This window comes from Hippocampus guttulatus, chromosome 1 (assembly GCF_054856545.1).
Source record: "Hippocampus guttulatus isolate MCC_2025c chromosome 1, RoL_Hgut_1.0, whole genome shotgun sequence".
Taxonomy (NCBI): domain Eukaryota; kingdom Metazoa; phylum Chordata; class Actinopteri; order Syngnathiformes; family Syngnathidae; genus Hippocampus; species Hippocampus guttulatus.
In genome coordinates, this window is record NC_141261.1 from 34,229,955 (window position 1) to 34,245,295 (window position 15,341).

General features: G+C 46.7%; 1 protein-coding gene across 1 annotated transcript in view; it reads left to right on the plus strand.

The window, feature by feature from the left end:
• Positions 1–15,341, plus strand: part of drc7 (dynein regulatory complex subunit 7) — a 50,499-nt gene that overhangs the window by 20,506 nt on the left and 14,652 nt on the right. Inside the window, exons 12-15 of the mRNA XM_086127708.1 lie at positions 1,767–1,985; positions 2,064–2,174; positions 12,538–12,648; positions 13,831–14,025. Of these exons, the coding sequence (XP_085983834.1) occupies positions 1,767–1,985; positions 2,064–2,174; positions 12,538–12,648; positions 13,831–14,025 (636 nt within the window). The remainder of the gene's footprint in view (positions 1–1,766; positions 1,986–2,063; positions 2,175–12,537; positions 12,649–13,830; positions 14,026–15,341) is intronic.

Sequence of the window (15,341 nt, forward strand, 5' to 3'; positions counted from 1 at the left end):
GCACACAGAGACGAACAACGTTCCGCGATCACACTCGCACCTCGGGACAATTTAGAGCAGGGGTCCCCAACCGCCGGGTCGCGGACCAGTACCGGTCCGGCCCGCACAGAAAGAATAAATAACTTACATTCCTTCCGTTTTATTAATTTTGGAATCAGAAAGATGTTTTATTTTCAGATTCAGATTCAGAAAACTTTATTTATCCCCATGGGGTAATTTGGATTTAACAGGCACGCTCTGCACAAGAAACGTGAAAAACAATGACAAACATGGGATAAAGTGCAAAGGGCCTGTCGGTACTCGCCGTATGTACAGCGCCCCGAGATCTTAGTTGAGAAAGTAAACACGAGGGAAGGAGAGGGGGAAAAAAACCTTGCTCGAACTATCCTTTACTGAGGATAATTTAAGTCTAGGAAAAAAAAAAGAGGGCGGCCCGGTAGTCCGGTGGTTAGCACGTCGGCTTCACAGTGCAGAGGTACCGGGTTCGATTCCGGCTCCGGCCTCCCTGTGTGGAGTTTGCATGTTCTCCCCGGGCCTGCGTGGGTTTTCTCCGGGTGCTCCGGTTTCCTCCCACGTTCCAAAAACATGCATGGCAGGCTGATTGGTCGCTCTAAATTGTCCCTAGGTGTGAGTGTGGGCGTGGATGGTTGTTCGTCTCTGTGTGCCCTGCGATTGGCTGGCAACTGATTCAGGGTGTCCCCCGCCTACTGCCCGGAGATGGCTGGGATAGGCTCCAGCACCCCCCGCGACCCTAGTGAGGATCAAGCGGTTCGGAAAATGGATGGATGGATGGAAAAAAAAGACCCAGCACGTCAAAGGCATATGACAGTTACAAGTCACAAGACATAACATGTAATGAGGATGGATGGGGGGGGGGGAGCGCGACGCGGCCTGACCGGCAAGCTGCCAGTCCATTCAGCGCTCAGCAGATCAGATCACGTCGCAGGGAAAAAACTAGGAACGATGAAGGCGGTGATGACAAGGGTGTGTATGCGCGTGTGATTGTCTGGTTGTGTGTGCGTGTCAGGCCGCAGCTGTTTCATCAAGGTCTTAGACAGTCCTGGCTTATCAGTCTATGGCCGAGAAGGAGGGGGTGCTGGTAGGGCGCTAGCTTCCATGCGTGCATTCATCCAGGGGAAAGGTCGAGATAGCAGATGTTTTGGTAACGACTGCCTACAATTCCAGACAGCCTTGAGTCCGTGGTCTGTGTCTTTCCAATGGCGCCGATCAGCCAAATCCGCGATTTCTTTTTCTTGAGCGTGGATCCCAATTTCTCCAAGTCGTTCTCCATTCTGCGGTTGAGCTCAATCACCGCTTGAGTCCGAGTGGTGGACATCTGTGCCGTGTCATCCAAAAGACCGGCAGCTTCTTCACTTCCAATAAAGCTGCCCCCGTCGGTTGAATTTTTCGATAGATCAGGAAATTTTTCGATAGATCAGGAAATTTTGAAAAATTACCCGATTTTCTGTTATATCAATCTACAGCAGGGGTGTAAGGTCCTGGAGGGCTGCTGTCCTGAATGTTTTCCAAGCCTCCCTGTTGCAACACACCTGATTTAAGGCTGGATAGATACAACAATATAATATGATATGACCTGTATGAAAAGTGTGGTATTTTCAAAAAAAAATAATAAACACGAATCATGACACGACGAACGTCCTATCTGGCCGCAACATTCTCTTGTCGTTATGGTAACCTTTAAAAGTGCCTTCAAAATTAGATACGCCCCAATTAAAAAGTGTGTGTGTGTGTGTGTGTGTGTACAGCAAGTGTTGGAGCGTTTCCACAGAAATCCAAATAAGGATGCGAATGACGATGTTGCTGAGCGAGTGTTTGTGGCTTCGCAAAGAAGGATAGAAGTGAAATACCATCTGGAGGAGCAGCGCTTCGTGCCGTGCAGGAGGACCTTCATCAAGCCGCGAGAGTCAAAGGACCAGCAACACAAGGCCGAGGGCTTCAGGGCTGACATGGTTTCCGGCTTCCACGTACGCTTGCCTAACCTTGTGTGTTTGTCAGTCGGCACTTAGAAGTGTAGCACGGTGACATTGTTTTTGTTTATTTAGGTGGATCCTGCCCAGAAGCCCCTCAACACACTGGCTCTCTACGACCTTCTCTCAGACCTTGTCAAAGCTGAGAAGGACGTGGCTCTCCAGATCAAGAGCTCCAAGAAAGAGGTGAGAGCACTTTATTTGTCTTCAACATTTCTTCATGTTCTCCATCACCATCACATGACCACATGACATTCGTGTCTGTGTGTGTGTGTGTGTGTGTGTGTGGCTCTTTACAGTAACACAGTAAAAAATTGGCTCTTAGTCTCTGACTGGTTGGCCACCCCTGGCTTAGAACGTCCACCTCCGGGCTTCCAGTGTGGAGTTTGCATGTTCTACCCGTGCCTGCGTTGGTTTTGTCTGGGTACTCCGTTTTCTTCCAACATTCCACAAACATGCATGGCAGGTTAATGAAGTACTCTAAATCGTCCCTAAATGTAATTGTGAGCGCAAATGTCTGTTCGTCTGTGTGCTCTCCATTTTGGCTGGCAACCAGTTCAGGGTGTCCCCTCGCCCACTGCCCGATAAAGGCTGGGATAGGCTCCAACATGCCCACGAAGGGTCGTGAGGATAAGCAGATTAGGAAATGGCTGGATGGATGGATGGATGGGAGGGTTGGCGATAGTAGCAGTACACGTGGGCCAGGGCCTACGCCAGTGGTCCCCAAACTTTTTCCTGTGAGGGCCGCATAACCTTTCGCTTCTGTGATGGCAGGCCGGGGTCATTTTGTAACAGAAATAGATGCAGAATGCCGGGTATTTAACCCAAAGTGGACAAACGATTATTTTTTTGTTCAGCGCAGAGAAAAGGCTGTCTGTCTCATCTGTCAAGAGGCGGTATTCAAAGAATACAATCTGCGGAGACACTATGAATCCCGTCACAACGACAAATACGAGAGCTTGCAAGGACAAATGCGAGCAAACGGTCAAAACTGTTAGCTCAGCAAAATACACTTGTACGCCAAGCTCAGCTGGACCAGTCAGTCATCTGTTCGAGATAGCTTTCGTGTTGCTCAACTGATAGCAAGCATCGGTAAACCTTTTACTGATGGAGAGTTTGTCAAGAAATGCATGAGTGCTGTTGCGGAGGAGGTCCTGGAGAAGAAAGACGTCTTCAATAGCGCGAGTCTATCAGCGAGTACAATCACCAGATATATCGAAGAAATCGCGGGTAATGTATATGACTAGCTGCAGCAGAAGACGAAAGAATTATTTTCATTAGCACTGGCTGAGATCACGAACGTGCAGGACAGAGCGCAACTGCTGATTTTTATTCGTGGGGTTAGCGCGAACTTTGAGATGTGCGAGGATCTGGCAGCCCTCCAAAGTCTCAAAGGGACTACGACGGGGGAGGATATTTTCGACAAAGTGCACCAAACTATGGAAGAGTTAGACTGGTAAAAGCTGGACAGCAACACAACTGACGGGGCTCCGAGTATGGTGTGCGTGTGTCGGGGCTCTAATAGGACGCATGAACTGGGAGATGGAAGAACGGGGTTTCAAATTCACTGCCAAATACACGAGCAAGCACGTACTGTGTTGCAAAGTATTGACTTGGGATTCTGTCATCAACGTTGTGGTGTCATACATAAACTTCATCAGAGCAATGTTGATTATTATTTATTTCATTAATGGTGTAATTTATTTCCTGGCTTTTTTTCTGTGAAGAACCCGTGGAGGGTTATTTACAATTCATTTGTCAATCTTGTGTGCCATTCCTCCTCATTCATGAACAGGACCCCAAGATATTTGAACTCCTTCACTGGGGGCAAGATGTCATTCCTTACCCAGAGACTCTTTTCGGACTGAGAAATTTAGAGGTGCTGATTTTCATCTTAACTGTTTGACACTCGGCTGCAAACTGATACAGCGTGTTGAAGGTCACATCTTGATGAAGCTAACAGAGAAGTCTCAGCACAGTGCAAACTTCACCAGAAAGAAATCTGACTTTTTGTCACAAATGTGGACCAAACTCTGACACTGCACTCAAAAACCTGTACTCTGTGTTTGAGTACGCCATCTTTCTGTAGCTCCCCCAAAGGTACCCCATAGTCCCAGAGCATACCACACAGAATCCTCACGAAGGACAAACCCTCTTGAATTCCACAAATCACATGGAGACTGATTGGGTACAGTCCTGTGCACCATCCAGGATCCTGCCATAGTGTAGACCTCGTACACTCTTACACGGCCAGGATGAAAAACCACACTGTTCCCCCTGAATCTGAGGTCCGACATCCCAATAGATACTCCTCTCCCAAACCCCTGAATTGACCTCATCACAGAGGCTCAAGTGTGATCCACCTGTGGTTGAAAAATCCTCCTTTTTAAAAAATAAAAAAAAGTGACCATAGCCCTGCTCTGCCAATCCAGAGCACTGTACATGTACAAGGTTGTTACTTTGTAACAACCTTGTACATACAAATGTTTTTGGATGGTGTCGATGATGAAGGCTTTGGCATCGTTGACACCTCTGTCTGCCTGGTATGCAAATTGGAGGGGGTCAAGGCGTGAGCTGGTCTTTGGGAGGATGTGCTGTTTGACGATCCTCTCCATGGCTTTCATCATGTGGGAGGTGAGGGCCACAAGGCGGAGGTTGTTCAGGGTCTTGGGGTTATTGTTCTTGGGAATGGGGGTGATGGTGGAGTGCTTCCACAGTTTCGGGACGGTGGTGGTGTTCATGGAGGACTGGAATAAGAGCTGGAAAACGCACCTGAGCTGGTCAGCGCAGTGCTTGAGGACCCGGCCACTGACGTTGTTGGCTCCTGGTGCACTGTTGATCTTGGTCCTCTTGAGGGCCCTCACAATGTCCTCTGTGTGGAATGTGATTGAAGAGTTGCCGGGCCGCAGGTGGGACCTGATGTTGATGAGCTGGGTGGAGTTATCAGTCTCGAACCTGGTGTAGAAGGAGTTGAGGTCGTTGGCGAGGGAGGCTGGGCTGCTCCCAGGGATGAGGGTAGGGGCGGTGGTGGTGGTGGTGTTCACAGCTGCCATTTTCCAGATCCAGACTGACAAGATGGTAATGGCGAACCAACCAGATATCGTGATCATAGATAAAGGGCAAAGGAAAGCCGTTGTAGTGGATGTAGCGGTCCCAAGTGATGGAAACATCAGAAAGAAGGAACATGAGAAACTCGAGAAATACCAAGGGCTCAGAGAGGAGCTGGAGAGAGCCTGGAAGGTAAAGGTGACAGTCGTGCTTGTGGTGGTCGGAGCACTCGGGGCAGTGACCCCCAAACTAGATGAGTGTGTCACGTTTCGGGCAAGCCGAATAAAGTTGGGATCCCAGAAGTGTAGACACCAGACAAGGTCTCCGTAGCAAAAAAGGGTTTAATATACAAAAATCGCACTGCCAAAGAAGTAACATAAAGTGCTGGTCAAAACAAGGACCAGAGGGCACAAAAACGAATAACAAAAAGCGCTTGCACAAAAGGCAAGGGAGGAAAAGAAGAACCGTGAAGGCAAACAAAAAACAATGTAGCAAATACACGCAATCACAAAATAAAAACCATACTTACAAAATACTTGGTACCGAGAGTTCAAAAGCGAAATACGACGAGGTCTATAGCAAAAGCAGTCTATGAGCAAGGAAGCAGCAAGGCAAAGGCAATACTCCGACAACAGGTGCACAGCACAGGGGTCCTTAAATACAGAGTGTACTAATCATAGATTGGCAGCAGGTATGCACAGAAGTCCGCTCATGCCACCTGCTGGCTAGACTGAAAACAGAACCGTGACAGAGTGGTTGCAACAGATCCCGGGAACAACATCGGACATCTCAGTCCAGAAATGTGCAGTGCTGGGAACAGCAAGGATACTGCGCAGAACCCTCAAGCTTCCTGGCCTCTGGTAGAGGACCCGAGCTGAATGAGGGACGGACACCACCCGAGGGGTGAGATGAGGATTTTTTAATATATATATATATATATATATATATATATATATATATATATATATATATATATATATTTTTTTTTAATGAGGATTTTTTGAATATATATATATTAAAAAAAAATCATCATCTCACCCCTCGGGTGGTGTCCGATATATATATATATATATATATACATATCCATCCATCCATTTTCCGAACCGCTTGATCCTCACTAGGGTCGCGGGTGGGTGCTGGAGCCTATCCCAGCCATCTACGGGCAGTAGGCGGGGGACACCCTGAATCAGTTGCCAGCCAATTGCAGGGCACACAGAGACGTTATATATATATATATATATCAGTGGCGGGCCGTGCATTTCAACCTTAGGCCTTCAGTGACGTCACATACAGTACATTAACACAATATAGGCTCGTCAGGCAGCACTTAATTTCAGGAGCATTTAAAACCATCAAGTATGCATTCACAATTAAGAGCAGGAAACTAAATTTACAGATATTGTCAAAAATAAAAAGATTTAAAAAATACTAAATAAAATCAGAATCAGAATCAGAATCATCTTTATTGGCCAAGTATGTAGAACACACAAGGAATTTGTCCCCGGTACAACACGCTGCATTAGTATCATCGTAAATAAGGACATGACAAATAAGTATGGAAGGACATTTCGTAATGTAAGTGAACCGTAGTGCGGTGGTACCACCCAGTGACAACTGTGAGACAATGTGCAAAGCATCAAGCAGAGCTAAAGTGATCAGTGGTAGAATACAATACGATGACAGTTTGTACAGTTGGTGCAGAAAATCATTGAACCATTTTAGAGTGACCATTAGCAGTATTTGTTGGACAAGAAGAGTGACTTCTTGCCACCCAAATTTCGCTGTGTGATCAAGTCTGTCCAATAAATTGCGCAATGTTGCAGTTTCATATAAGACACCAACCACACAATAACAAAACAAACTATTCTTTGAAAATAAAATTAGCAGATCATTTGCATTTTGAGAGTAGGCTATACAACAGCAAATAACTGAAAATGTTGAGCAGCTGAGATTGAACGAATTTTAGTGCACGAAGCTGACTACATTGCGCCATTATAAATTGCAGGTGAGCTGATTTATTTGATACATTTTTGTATCTTTGTCATTTTATTTTGTGACCATTAATACTAACGAAATAAAATAACAAGAAGAAATGTAAAATAAAATTCATTTACTCACCAATGTAGTGCCTGTTCACTGAGCTGCAGATCTACGCGAGTGTCCCCAAACGTTTTGAAACGCACCGTAGCTTGTAAGTGCCCAGCCGTGCTCTGATGTTTCCTTGCTGCCTTGGTAAAACAACTTAAATTGGTAAATCCAGTGGAAGGTCCGTCTTGAAAATTGTGTGGAAAGTAGTCCTGCAACCAGGTCAACGTCTTCTCCTTCGGCCATTTTGGGTCAAAATGCAGCAACAGCTCCCTCTAGCAGGCGCGAATCCAATCACCGAACGCGCACGTCCAGTGTCGACGTAAGCCCTTCTAGCTGGCGCTGGTACGCAGACTCGTGTTCTGATTGGCTATTGCAAGCTGACTGTGCCCGTTCATTTACAGCGCACAGGGGCCTGCTCTGTTTAATCTGAAGGCCCGAGCAAGTTTAGTTTACCTGGCAACTCAAGCTATCTGAAATATGATTGGTTAAAAACTCTACCATAATAAATAAGTTATTTATCGAGTGGCTTTCAATGTTATTTAAAATAACATTTATTTAAAATAACATTGAAAGCCACTCGACTAAGTGGAAATAATATGACGTAAAGAATACAGAGAATCATTTTGTTGACATATTTATGAAAATAAAATAAATTTAATTTATGTTCTTCTGGGGCGGCCCGGTAGTCCAGTGGTTAGCACGTCGGCTTCGCAGTGCAGAGGTACCGGGTTCAATTCCAGCTCCGGCCTCCCTGTGTGGAGTTTGCATGTTCTCCCCGGGCCTGCGTGGGTTTTCTCCGGGTGCTCCGGTTTCCTCCCACATTCCAAAAACATGCATGGCAGGCTGATTGGACGCTCTAAATTGTCCCTAGGTGTGAGTGTGGGCGTGAATGGTTGTTCGTCTCTGTGTGCCCTGTGATTGGCTGGCAACTGATTCAGGGTGTCCCCGCCTACTGCCCGAAGACGGCTGGGATAGGCTCCAGCACCCCCCGCGACCCTAGTGAGGATCAAGCGGTTCGGAAAATGGATGGATGGATTATGTTCTTCTCAGAAAAGTAAATTTGTTAAATGTACTTTTCTGAGAATGTTTAGGCCAGCAGAGAAGGCCTTGCTGGCCCTGACGGAACGCTACTGATATATACAGTATATATCAAATAAAATTAAATTCCTCGTCTCACCCCCCCCCCCGGGTGGTGTCCGTCCCTCATTCAGCTCGGGTCCTCTACCAGAGGCCAGGAAGTTTGAGGGTTCTGCGCAGTATCCTTGCTGTTCCCAGCACTGCACATTTCTGGACTGAGATGTCCGATGTTGTTCCCGGGATCTGTTGCAACCACTCATCTAGTTTGGGGGTCACTGCCCCAAGTGCTCCGACCACCACAGGCACAACTGTCACCTTTACCTTCCAGGCTCTCTCCAGCTCCTCTCTGAGCCCTTGGTATTTCTCGAGTTTCTCGTGTTCCTTCTTTCTGATGTTTCCATCACTTGGGACCGCTACATCCACTACAACGGCTTTCCTCTGCCCTTTATCTATGATCACGATATCTGGTTGGTTCGCCATTGCCATCTTGTCAGTCTGGATCTGGAAGTCCCACAGGATCTTCGCTCTGTCATTCTCCACCACCTTCGGAGGTGTTTCCCATTTTGACCTTGGGGTTTCCAGTCCATACTCCGCACAGATGTTTCGGTAGACTATGCCAGCCACCTGGTTATGGCGTTCCATGTAGGCTTTCCCTGCCAGCATCTTACACCCTGCAGTTATGTGTTGGATCGTCTCAGGTGCCTCTTTGCACAACCTACACCTTGGGTCTTGTCTGGTGTGGTATATCTGGGCCTCAATGGCTCTGGTGCTCAGGGCCTGCTCCTGAGCAGCCAGGATGAGTGCCTCTGTGCCGTCCTTCAGGCCAGCCCTCTCTAGCCACTGATAGGACTTCTTGAGATCGGCCACTTCAGTTATGGTCCGGTGGTACATCCCGTGTAGGGGCTTGTCCTCCCATGATGGTCCCTCTTCCAGCGCCTCATCTTCTGTTCCCCATTGTCTGAGACATTCTCTGAGTACGTCATCCGTTGGAGCCTTCTCCTTGATGTATTCATGGAGCTTGGATGTTTCATCCTGGACAGTGGCTGTTACACTCACTAGTCCCCGGCCTCCTTCCTTTCGGCTTGCGTACAGTCTCAGGGTGCTGGATTTGGGATGGAACCCTCCATGCATGGTTAGGAGCTTTCGGGTCTTAACGTCCGTGGTCTGAATCTCTTCCTTTGGCCACCTTATTATTCCTGCAGCGTATCTGATCACTGGCAGGGCATAGCTGTTTATTGCCCGGGTCTTATTTTTGCCATTGAGCTGGCTTCTTAGGACTTGCCTCACTCACTGGAGGTATTTGGCCGTAGCCGCTTTCCTTGTTGCCAGTTCGAGGTTGCCATTGGCTTGTGGTATACCGAGGTACTTGTAGCTGTCCTCAATGTCTGCTATTGTTCCTTCAGGGAGTGAGACCCCTTCAGTGCGGACTACCTTTCCTATCTTAGTCACCATCCGACTACATTTCTCAAGCCCGAATGACATCCCGATGTCGCTGCTGTAGATCCTGGTTGTGTGGATCAGGGAGTCTATGTCCCTTTCGCTCTTAGCATACAGCTTTATGTCATCCATGTAGAGGAGGTGACTGATTGTAGCTCCATTTCTGAGGCGGTATCCATAGCCTGTCTTGGTGATTACTTGGCTTAGGGGGTCCAGTTCTATGCAGAACAGCAGTGGGGAGAGTGCATCACCTTGGTATATGCCACATTTGATGGACACTTGGGTAAGTGGCTTGCCATTGGCTTCAAGTGTCACATCCTCATTGAGTTCGCAACGAAGGCTCTTAGGGTCCTGTTCACCTTATACAACTCCAAGCATTCAGTGATCCATGTATGTGGCATCGAGTCATAGGCTTTCTTGTAATCAATCCAGGCTGTGCACAGGTTGGTACGTCGGGACCTGCTGTCTTGTGCGACTGTTCTGTCAACCAGGAGCTGATGTTTGGCGCCTCTGGTATCTCTACCAATGCCCTTCTGTGCTTCGCTCATGTATTGATCCATGTGTCCACTTATCTTAGCCGCAATGATGCCTGACATGAGCTTCCATGTTGTGGAGAGACAGGTTATTGGCCGATAGTTGGATGGGACTGCACCCTTTGAGGGATCCTTCATGATCAGGATCGTTCGCCCTTCGGTTAGCCATCCTGGGTGAGTCCCATCCCTCAGCAGCTGGTTCATTTGTGCTGCTAGGCGCTCATGGAGTGCTGTGAGTTTCTTTAGCCAGTAGGTGTGGATCATGTCCGGCCCTGGCGCTGTCCAGTTCTTCATATCTGAGACTCTTTCCTGTATGTCTGCCACTGTTATGGTAACTGGGTTCTGTTCAGGGAGGCTGCTGTGCTCCTCTCTCAGGGTCACCAGCCATTGTGCACTGCTGTTATGTGCAACCTCCTTCTCCCATATGCCTTTCCAGTACCTTTCAGTTTCCAGTCTTGGTGGGTCAGCTCTGTTGTTAGGACCCTGCCACTGAGCGTACACTTTCGCAGGTTGTGTTGCGAACAGCCTGTTTATTCGTCTGGCCTCATTCTCTTTCGTGTATCGCTTTTGGAGCCTTTGTTTGGCAGTTTCGAGTGCTTCGGGTATGGTCATCTGGATGTACCTCTCGGGTATCGGCCTTTTCATCACACCTCTCTGGGCCTCAGTCAATTGACTCACATCTTTCCGAGCCGCCTTGATCTTAGCCTCCAACCGTCTTTTCCATGGTGGGTAACGTATCTCATGGCTTCCATGGTTGCTCTTATAGCCAAGCATCTCAAGGATCACTGATGCTGAAGCGTATATCAGCTCATTGGTTTCCGTGATCGTTACGGTAGGGATCGCCCTCAGTGCTGCATTCACACTTTCCATGAGACTTTCAGGTGGTACTTCACATAGCCGTTGTAATCGGTTTCTAGGTTGCCCAGCTTTCATTCTCGCCATGATCTTGGCTTTCAGGTCAGTTGCTGCCTCGCTCAGCATTTCATTCATTGGGGCTGGCCTCCCAATCTCATCATCTGCATTCATTGGGGCTTGTCTCCCAATCTCTGGTATGACCTCCTCCTCTGATCTGGCAGCCTGGGGCCCTACACCATGGAACCTGCGTTGTGGATGTTGGAACACTAGTTGTTTCGTGGTCAACCGTGACTGTGGGTTTCGAAGTAGCCATTTAGCCCACATTCTCTGCATGTAACCCCTCTGACTAGGGTTGCTTGAGTAGTAGCATTCCGACAGAGCCATGTTATCGCATCTCGCCCATCTCCGCTTTGTTCCAGTAGCCCATTTTTCATCAAGGTGCTCTGGTTCCCCAGCACCTTGAAAATGAATGACCGGCATGTCATTCATTTTATTGTCTCTCATCATTGTATGAGGTAGGCATTAGCGTGAAGGATCTTGGATGGTGTTATGTGCTCATTTTTTTTGCCCCAAGCGAGATTCGAACCACCGTCTCCCGCATGCTAAACCGATGCCTTACCAACTGAGCTATCCAGCCGCTATATATATATCCATCCATCCATTTTCCGAACCGCTTGATCCTCACTAGGGTCGCGGGGGGTGCTGGAGCCTATCCCAGCCATCTCCGGGCAGTAGGCGGGGGACACCCTGAATCAGTTGCCAGCCAATCGCAGGGCACACAGAGACGAACAACCATCCACGCCCACACTCACACCTAGGGACAATTTAGAGCGTCCAATCAGCCTGACATGCATGTTTTTGGAATGTGGGAGGAAACCGGAGCACCCGGAGAAAACCCACGCAGGCCCGGGGAAAACATGCAAACTCCACACAGGGAGGCCGGCGCTGGAATCGAACCCGGTACCTCTGCACTGTGAAGCCGACGTGCTAACCACTGGACTACCGGGCCGCCCCTCTATATATATATATATATATATATATATATATATATATATATAAATCAAAATTTAAATACCGGTAAAATGTTACATAAGTTAATTTCTATAAGTTGGCAACTCTGTGAATGTGATGCAGTTGGGGAAACCAATGCGACCAGTACAAAGAAGTTATTCTCGACCCGTTTTCTTAAAATAATAATAATAATTTAAACTAATCATAATTATTTTAGGAAAAAAATGATTATATTCTTGTGCTGTGTGGAAAGGCTGTCTTCAATGACCATGAGCTTTCCAGGAGACTGACGTTGTTGCTTCACAAAGCTGAGTGTGTGTTAAGCGCCCAGGCTGCTTCCCTTCTTCCTCCAGAATAGATCTTTTCATAATTATGTAGTCTTGTTTGAAAGCATCTCATCAGATTGCTCTAATGTCTTACAGTGTGCCTCAAGATGAGTGTTTGTGCGTGGTATCTGGGCATTGGGATGATTTGCAGTAATATAGCTGGTGTCTGCACAGGTGCGAGACATCGTGGTCTGCAGGGAGCAGGAGGAGGCCGACATTCTTCTTCACTTCTCACCGTGGACCACCACTGGCACTGCCAAAGCATGCAATCTCCGAGAGGAAATGGTTTGGATCTGGTTTAGTGCATGGCATCCCACAAAAACAAACAACCTAGTAGAGGCCCTACAATCTCACATGTGGTGACCTCACTTGTTTAGATTCATTTAATTTATCTCACAGGGTAAAGAAAGTGTTATTTTAATGCAGAGTAGTGAAAATAGTTTAAGAACATACTTATTGGGGCTCTTGATTGCTTCTCCTGTCCGATAAGTATTGCAAAATTTCCTCAGTCTGCGGAAGCTGTTTGGTGTATTTGTCACCGGTACTGAAAATCTGCATGTGTCTTAGGCAATAACGAGTCTCCATTCACATTAAGAATGGCCGAATGCACGAGGTTAGTCGGCTATTTGTTTTATGTATTGGATTGCTCATGGTTAATTAAGACAGTTTAAGAAAATGACATGACTCAGATGCTTGCTCTCATTATGGTGGAGGATTGGCACGACTGTGAACTTTGATGTATATGGCTGCCACTTGCTCCATGTTCTTACCATATTACCGGTAATCAATGACAGGACAACAAATTTGCAATTTTTGGGGGGGTATATTTAACCAGTATTGCCTGACACGTTTGTGCCAAAAGGCAAAGTGAATCTCCCTTCCCATGGACTCACTAGCCAGGTGGGCGAGGAATCATATACTTAGTTTCCTTGCCTCTATATACAGTATATTAGGACTACAGCTAAGGAATATTTTGGTATTCGGATAACCGACTGAAAATTCTAGAGAATGATCGGGTGTTCTGATAAAAAAAAATCTATCTTTCTCTCTCTCTCTCTCTCTCTCTCTCTCTCTCTCTCTCTCTCTCTCTCTCTGTCTGTCTCTCTCTCTCCATATATATACTGTACTGGAGAGAGAGCGGGAAAGAGAGAGAGAGATAGATATATCGATATAAAGAGAGAGAGAGAGAGAGAGAGACATTTTCTCTAACATTATATCTTTCGAAGAGCAGCACATATTTTACTTCATACAGATTGCTGATGCCAAAACATGCCAGATGTGGCCACTTTAGTTTGTCCAGGTCTGAACTCATCAATAACAAAAAATGAAAACAAACACGTCTGTGTGTGTGCGTGTGTGTCTGTGTGTGTGCGTGTGTGTGTGTGTGTGTGTGTGTGTGTGCGTGTGTGTGTGTGTGTGTGTGTGTGCGTGTGTGTGTGCGTGTGTGTGGGTGTGGGTGTCGCTTAGGAGCGCGTGGCTGCCGAGGAACAGCGGTGGTTGCAGGAGAAGGAAAACGACTTCCTGGCTCCCTTCCTCAGCCGACTGTGTGACATTGAAATTGTGAATGCTGATGATGCACAGCGGATATACAACGAAAGCCTGACAGACTTCAAGAATTGCATCACGGCACAGGCACAACATATCCAAGAACGTCACGACCAGGTACCTGACAATACAAAGAACACCTCATTGTGTGACGCATGTTCAAATATTTCTTAAATGAGACAAACTGTATACTTTTCTTCTCAATTTAGGAATTCCCAGATTGTTTTAACAAATGCTCTCTGACATTGCTGTGTCAAAATCCACAAAGGATAAATACTTGGGAGAGTACACCCACTTCTCGCACTCTGCCAGAAACCACTTGTTTTTGGGAGAAGCTTCCTGTCTTATGCAAATTTGGCATACGGATTTCGTTACCGTGATCATCGGGGGCTTAGTTAGATCATTGTAAGGAAGTGAGGATTACTCTGGGTGGATCTCAATCTATTAATTGCGATGGGCCTACACTGAAAAATGTTTTTCTTAAATTTGCTCGATTTTATTTTGTCAAATGGTTGTGCAAAATAAAATCATCTGGATCCCGATTGGTTTTATAAGTCGACTATAGATCCACTTAACAAAATGTATCTGGATCCAGAAGACTTTATGTGCAAACACTTAATGAAATAACATCCACAAAATTTAACACACCTTGATGCTTCAACCAGCAAAGTGTTCTCATGCCACCATATCATGGAGTGCTGTTGTCATGTTACAAAACTTTGGACTTCGATACTCTACCCGCATATGCAATAGTACCTCGATACTGATACTGAAATGATACGATGGCAAAAACTGAAATATAAGTAAAACGTAGTCGAATAATAGCTGACAGAGAAACAACTTCAAATTACATATGTATTTATTCAGGACATGATTAGGACAGTGATAATATGTTAGTATGTTAGTAAATTGGAGGAATAGGAGGTTGTTGGCAAGATGTATGTTGGACCTTACATCTTCTTCCTTTCGGCTTGTCCCTTTTCAGAGGTTGCCACAGCGAGTCATTTATTTCCATCTTTCCCTGTTCTCTGCATCCTCTACTCTGACTCCAACTACCTGCATGTCTTCCCTCACGGCATCCATGAATCTCCTCTTTGGCCTTCCTCTCTGTCTCCTACCTGGTAGCTCCATCTCTAACATTCTCCTACCGATGTATCCACTCTCCCTCCTCTGTACATGTCCAAACCATCTCAATCTGGCCTCTCTAACTTTTTCTCCAAACTTTCCTGTCTGAGTTGTCCCTCTGATGACCTCATTTCTGATCCTGTCCATCCTTGTCACTCCAAAGGAGAATCTCAGCATCTTTAACTCAGCCACCTCAAAGCAAACAAGAAGGGGCTCAGGGCCGATATCCTTGATGCAGTCCTACCTCTACCTTGAAGTCTTCTGTCCGTCCAACTGCACACCTCACCACTGTTGTACTATTCTCATAC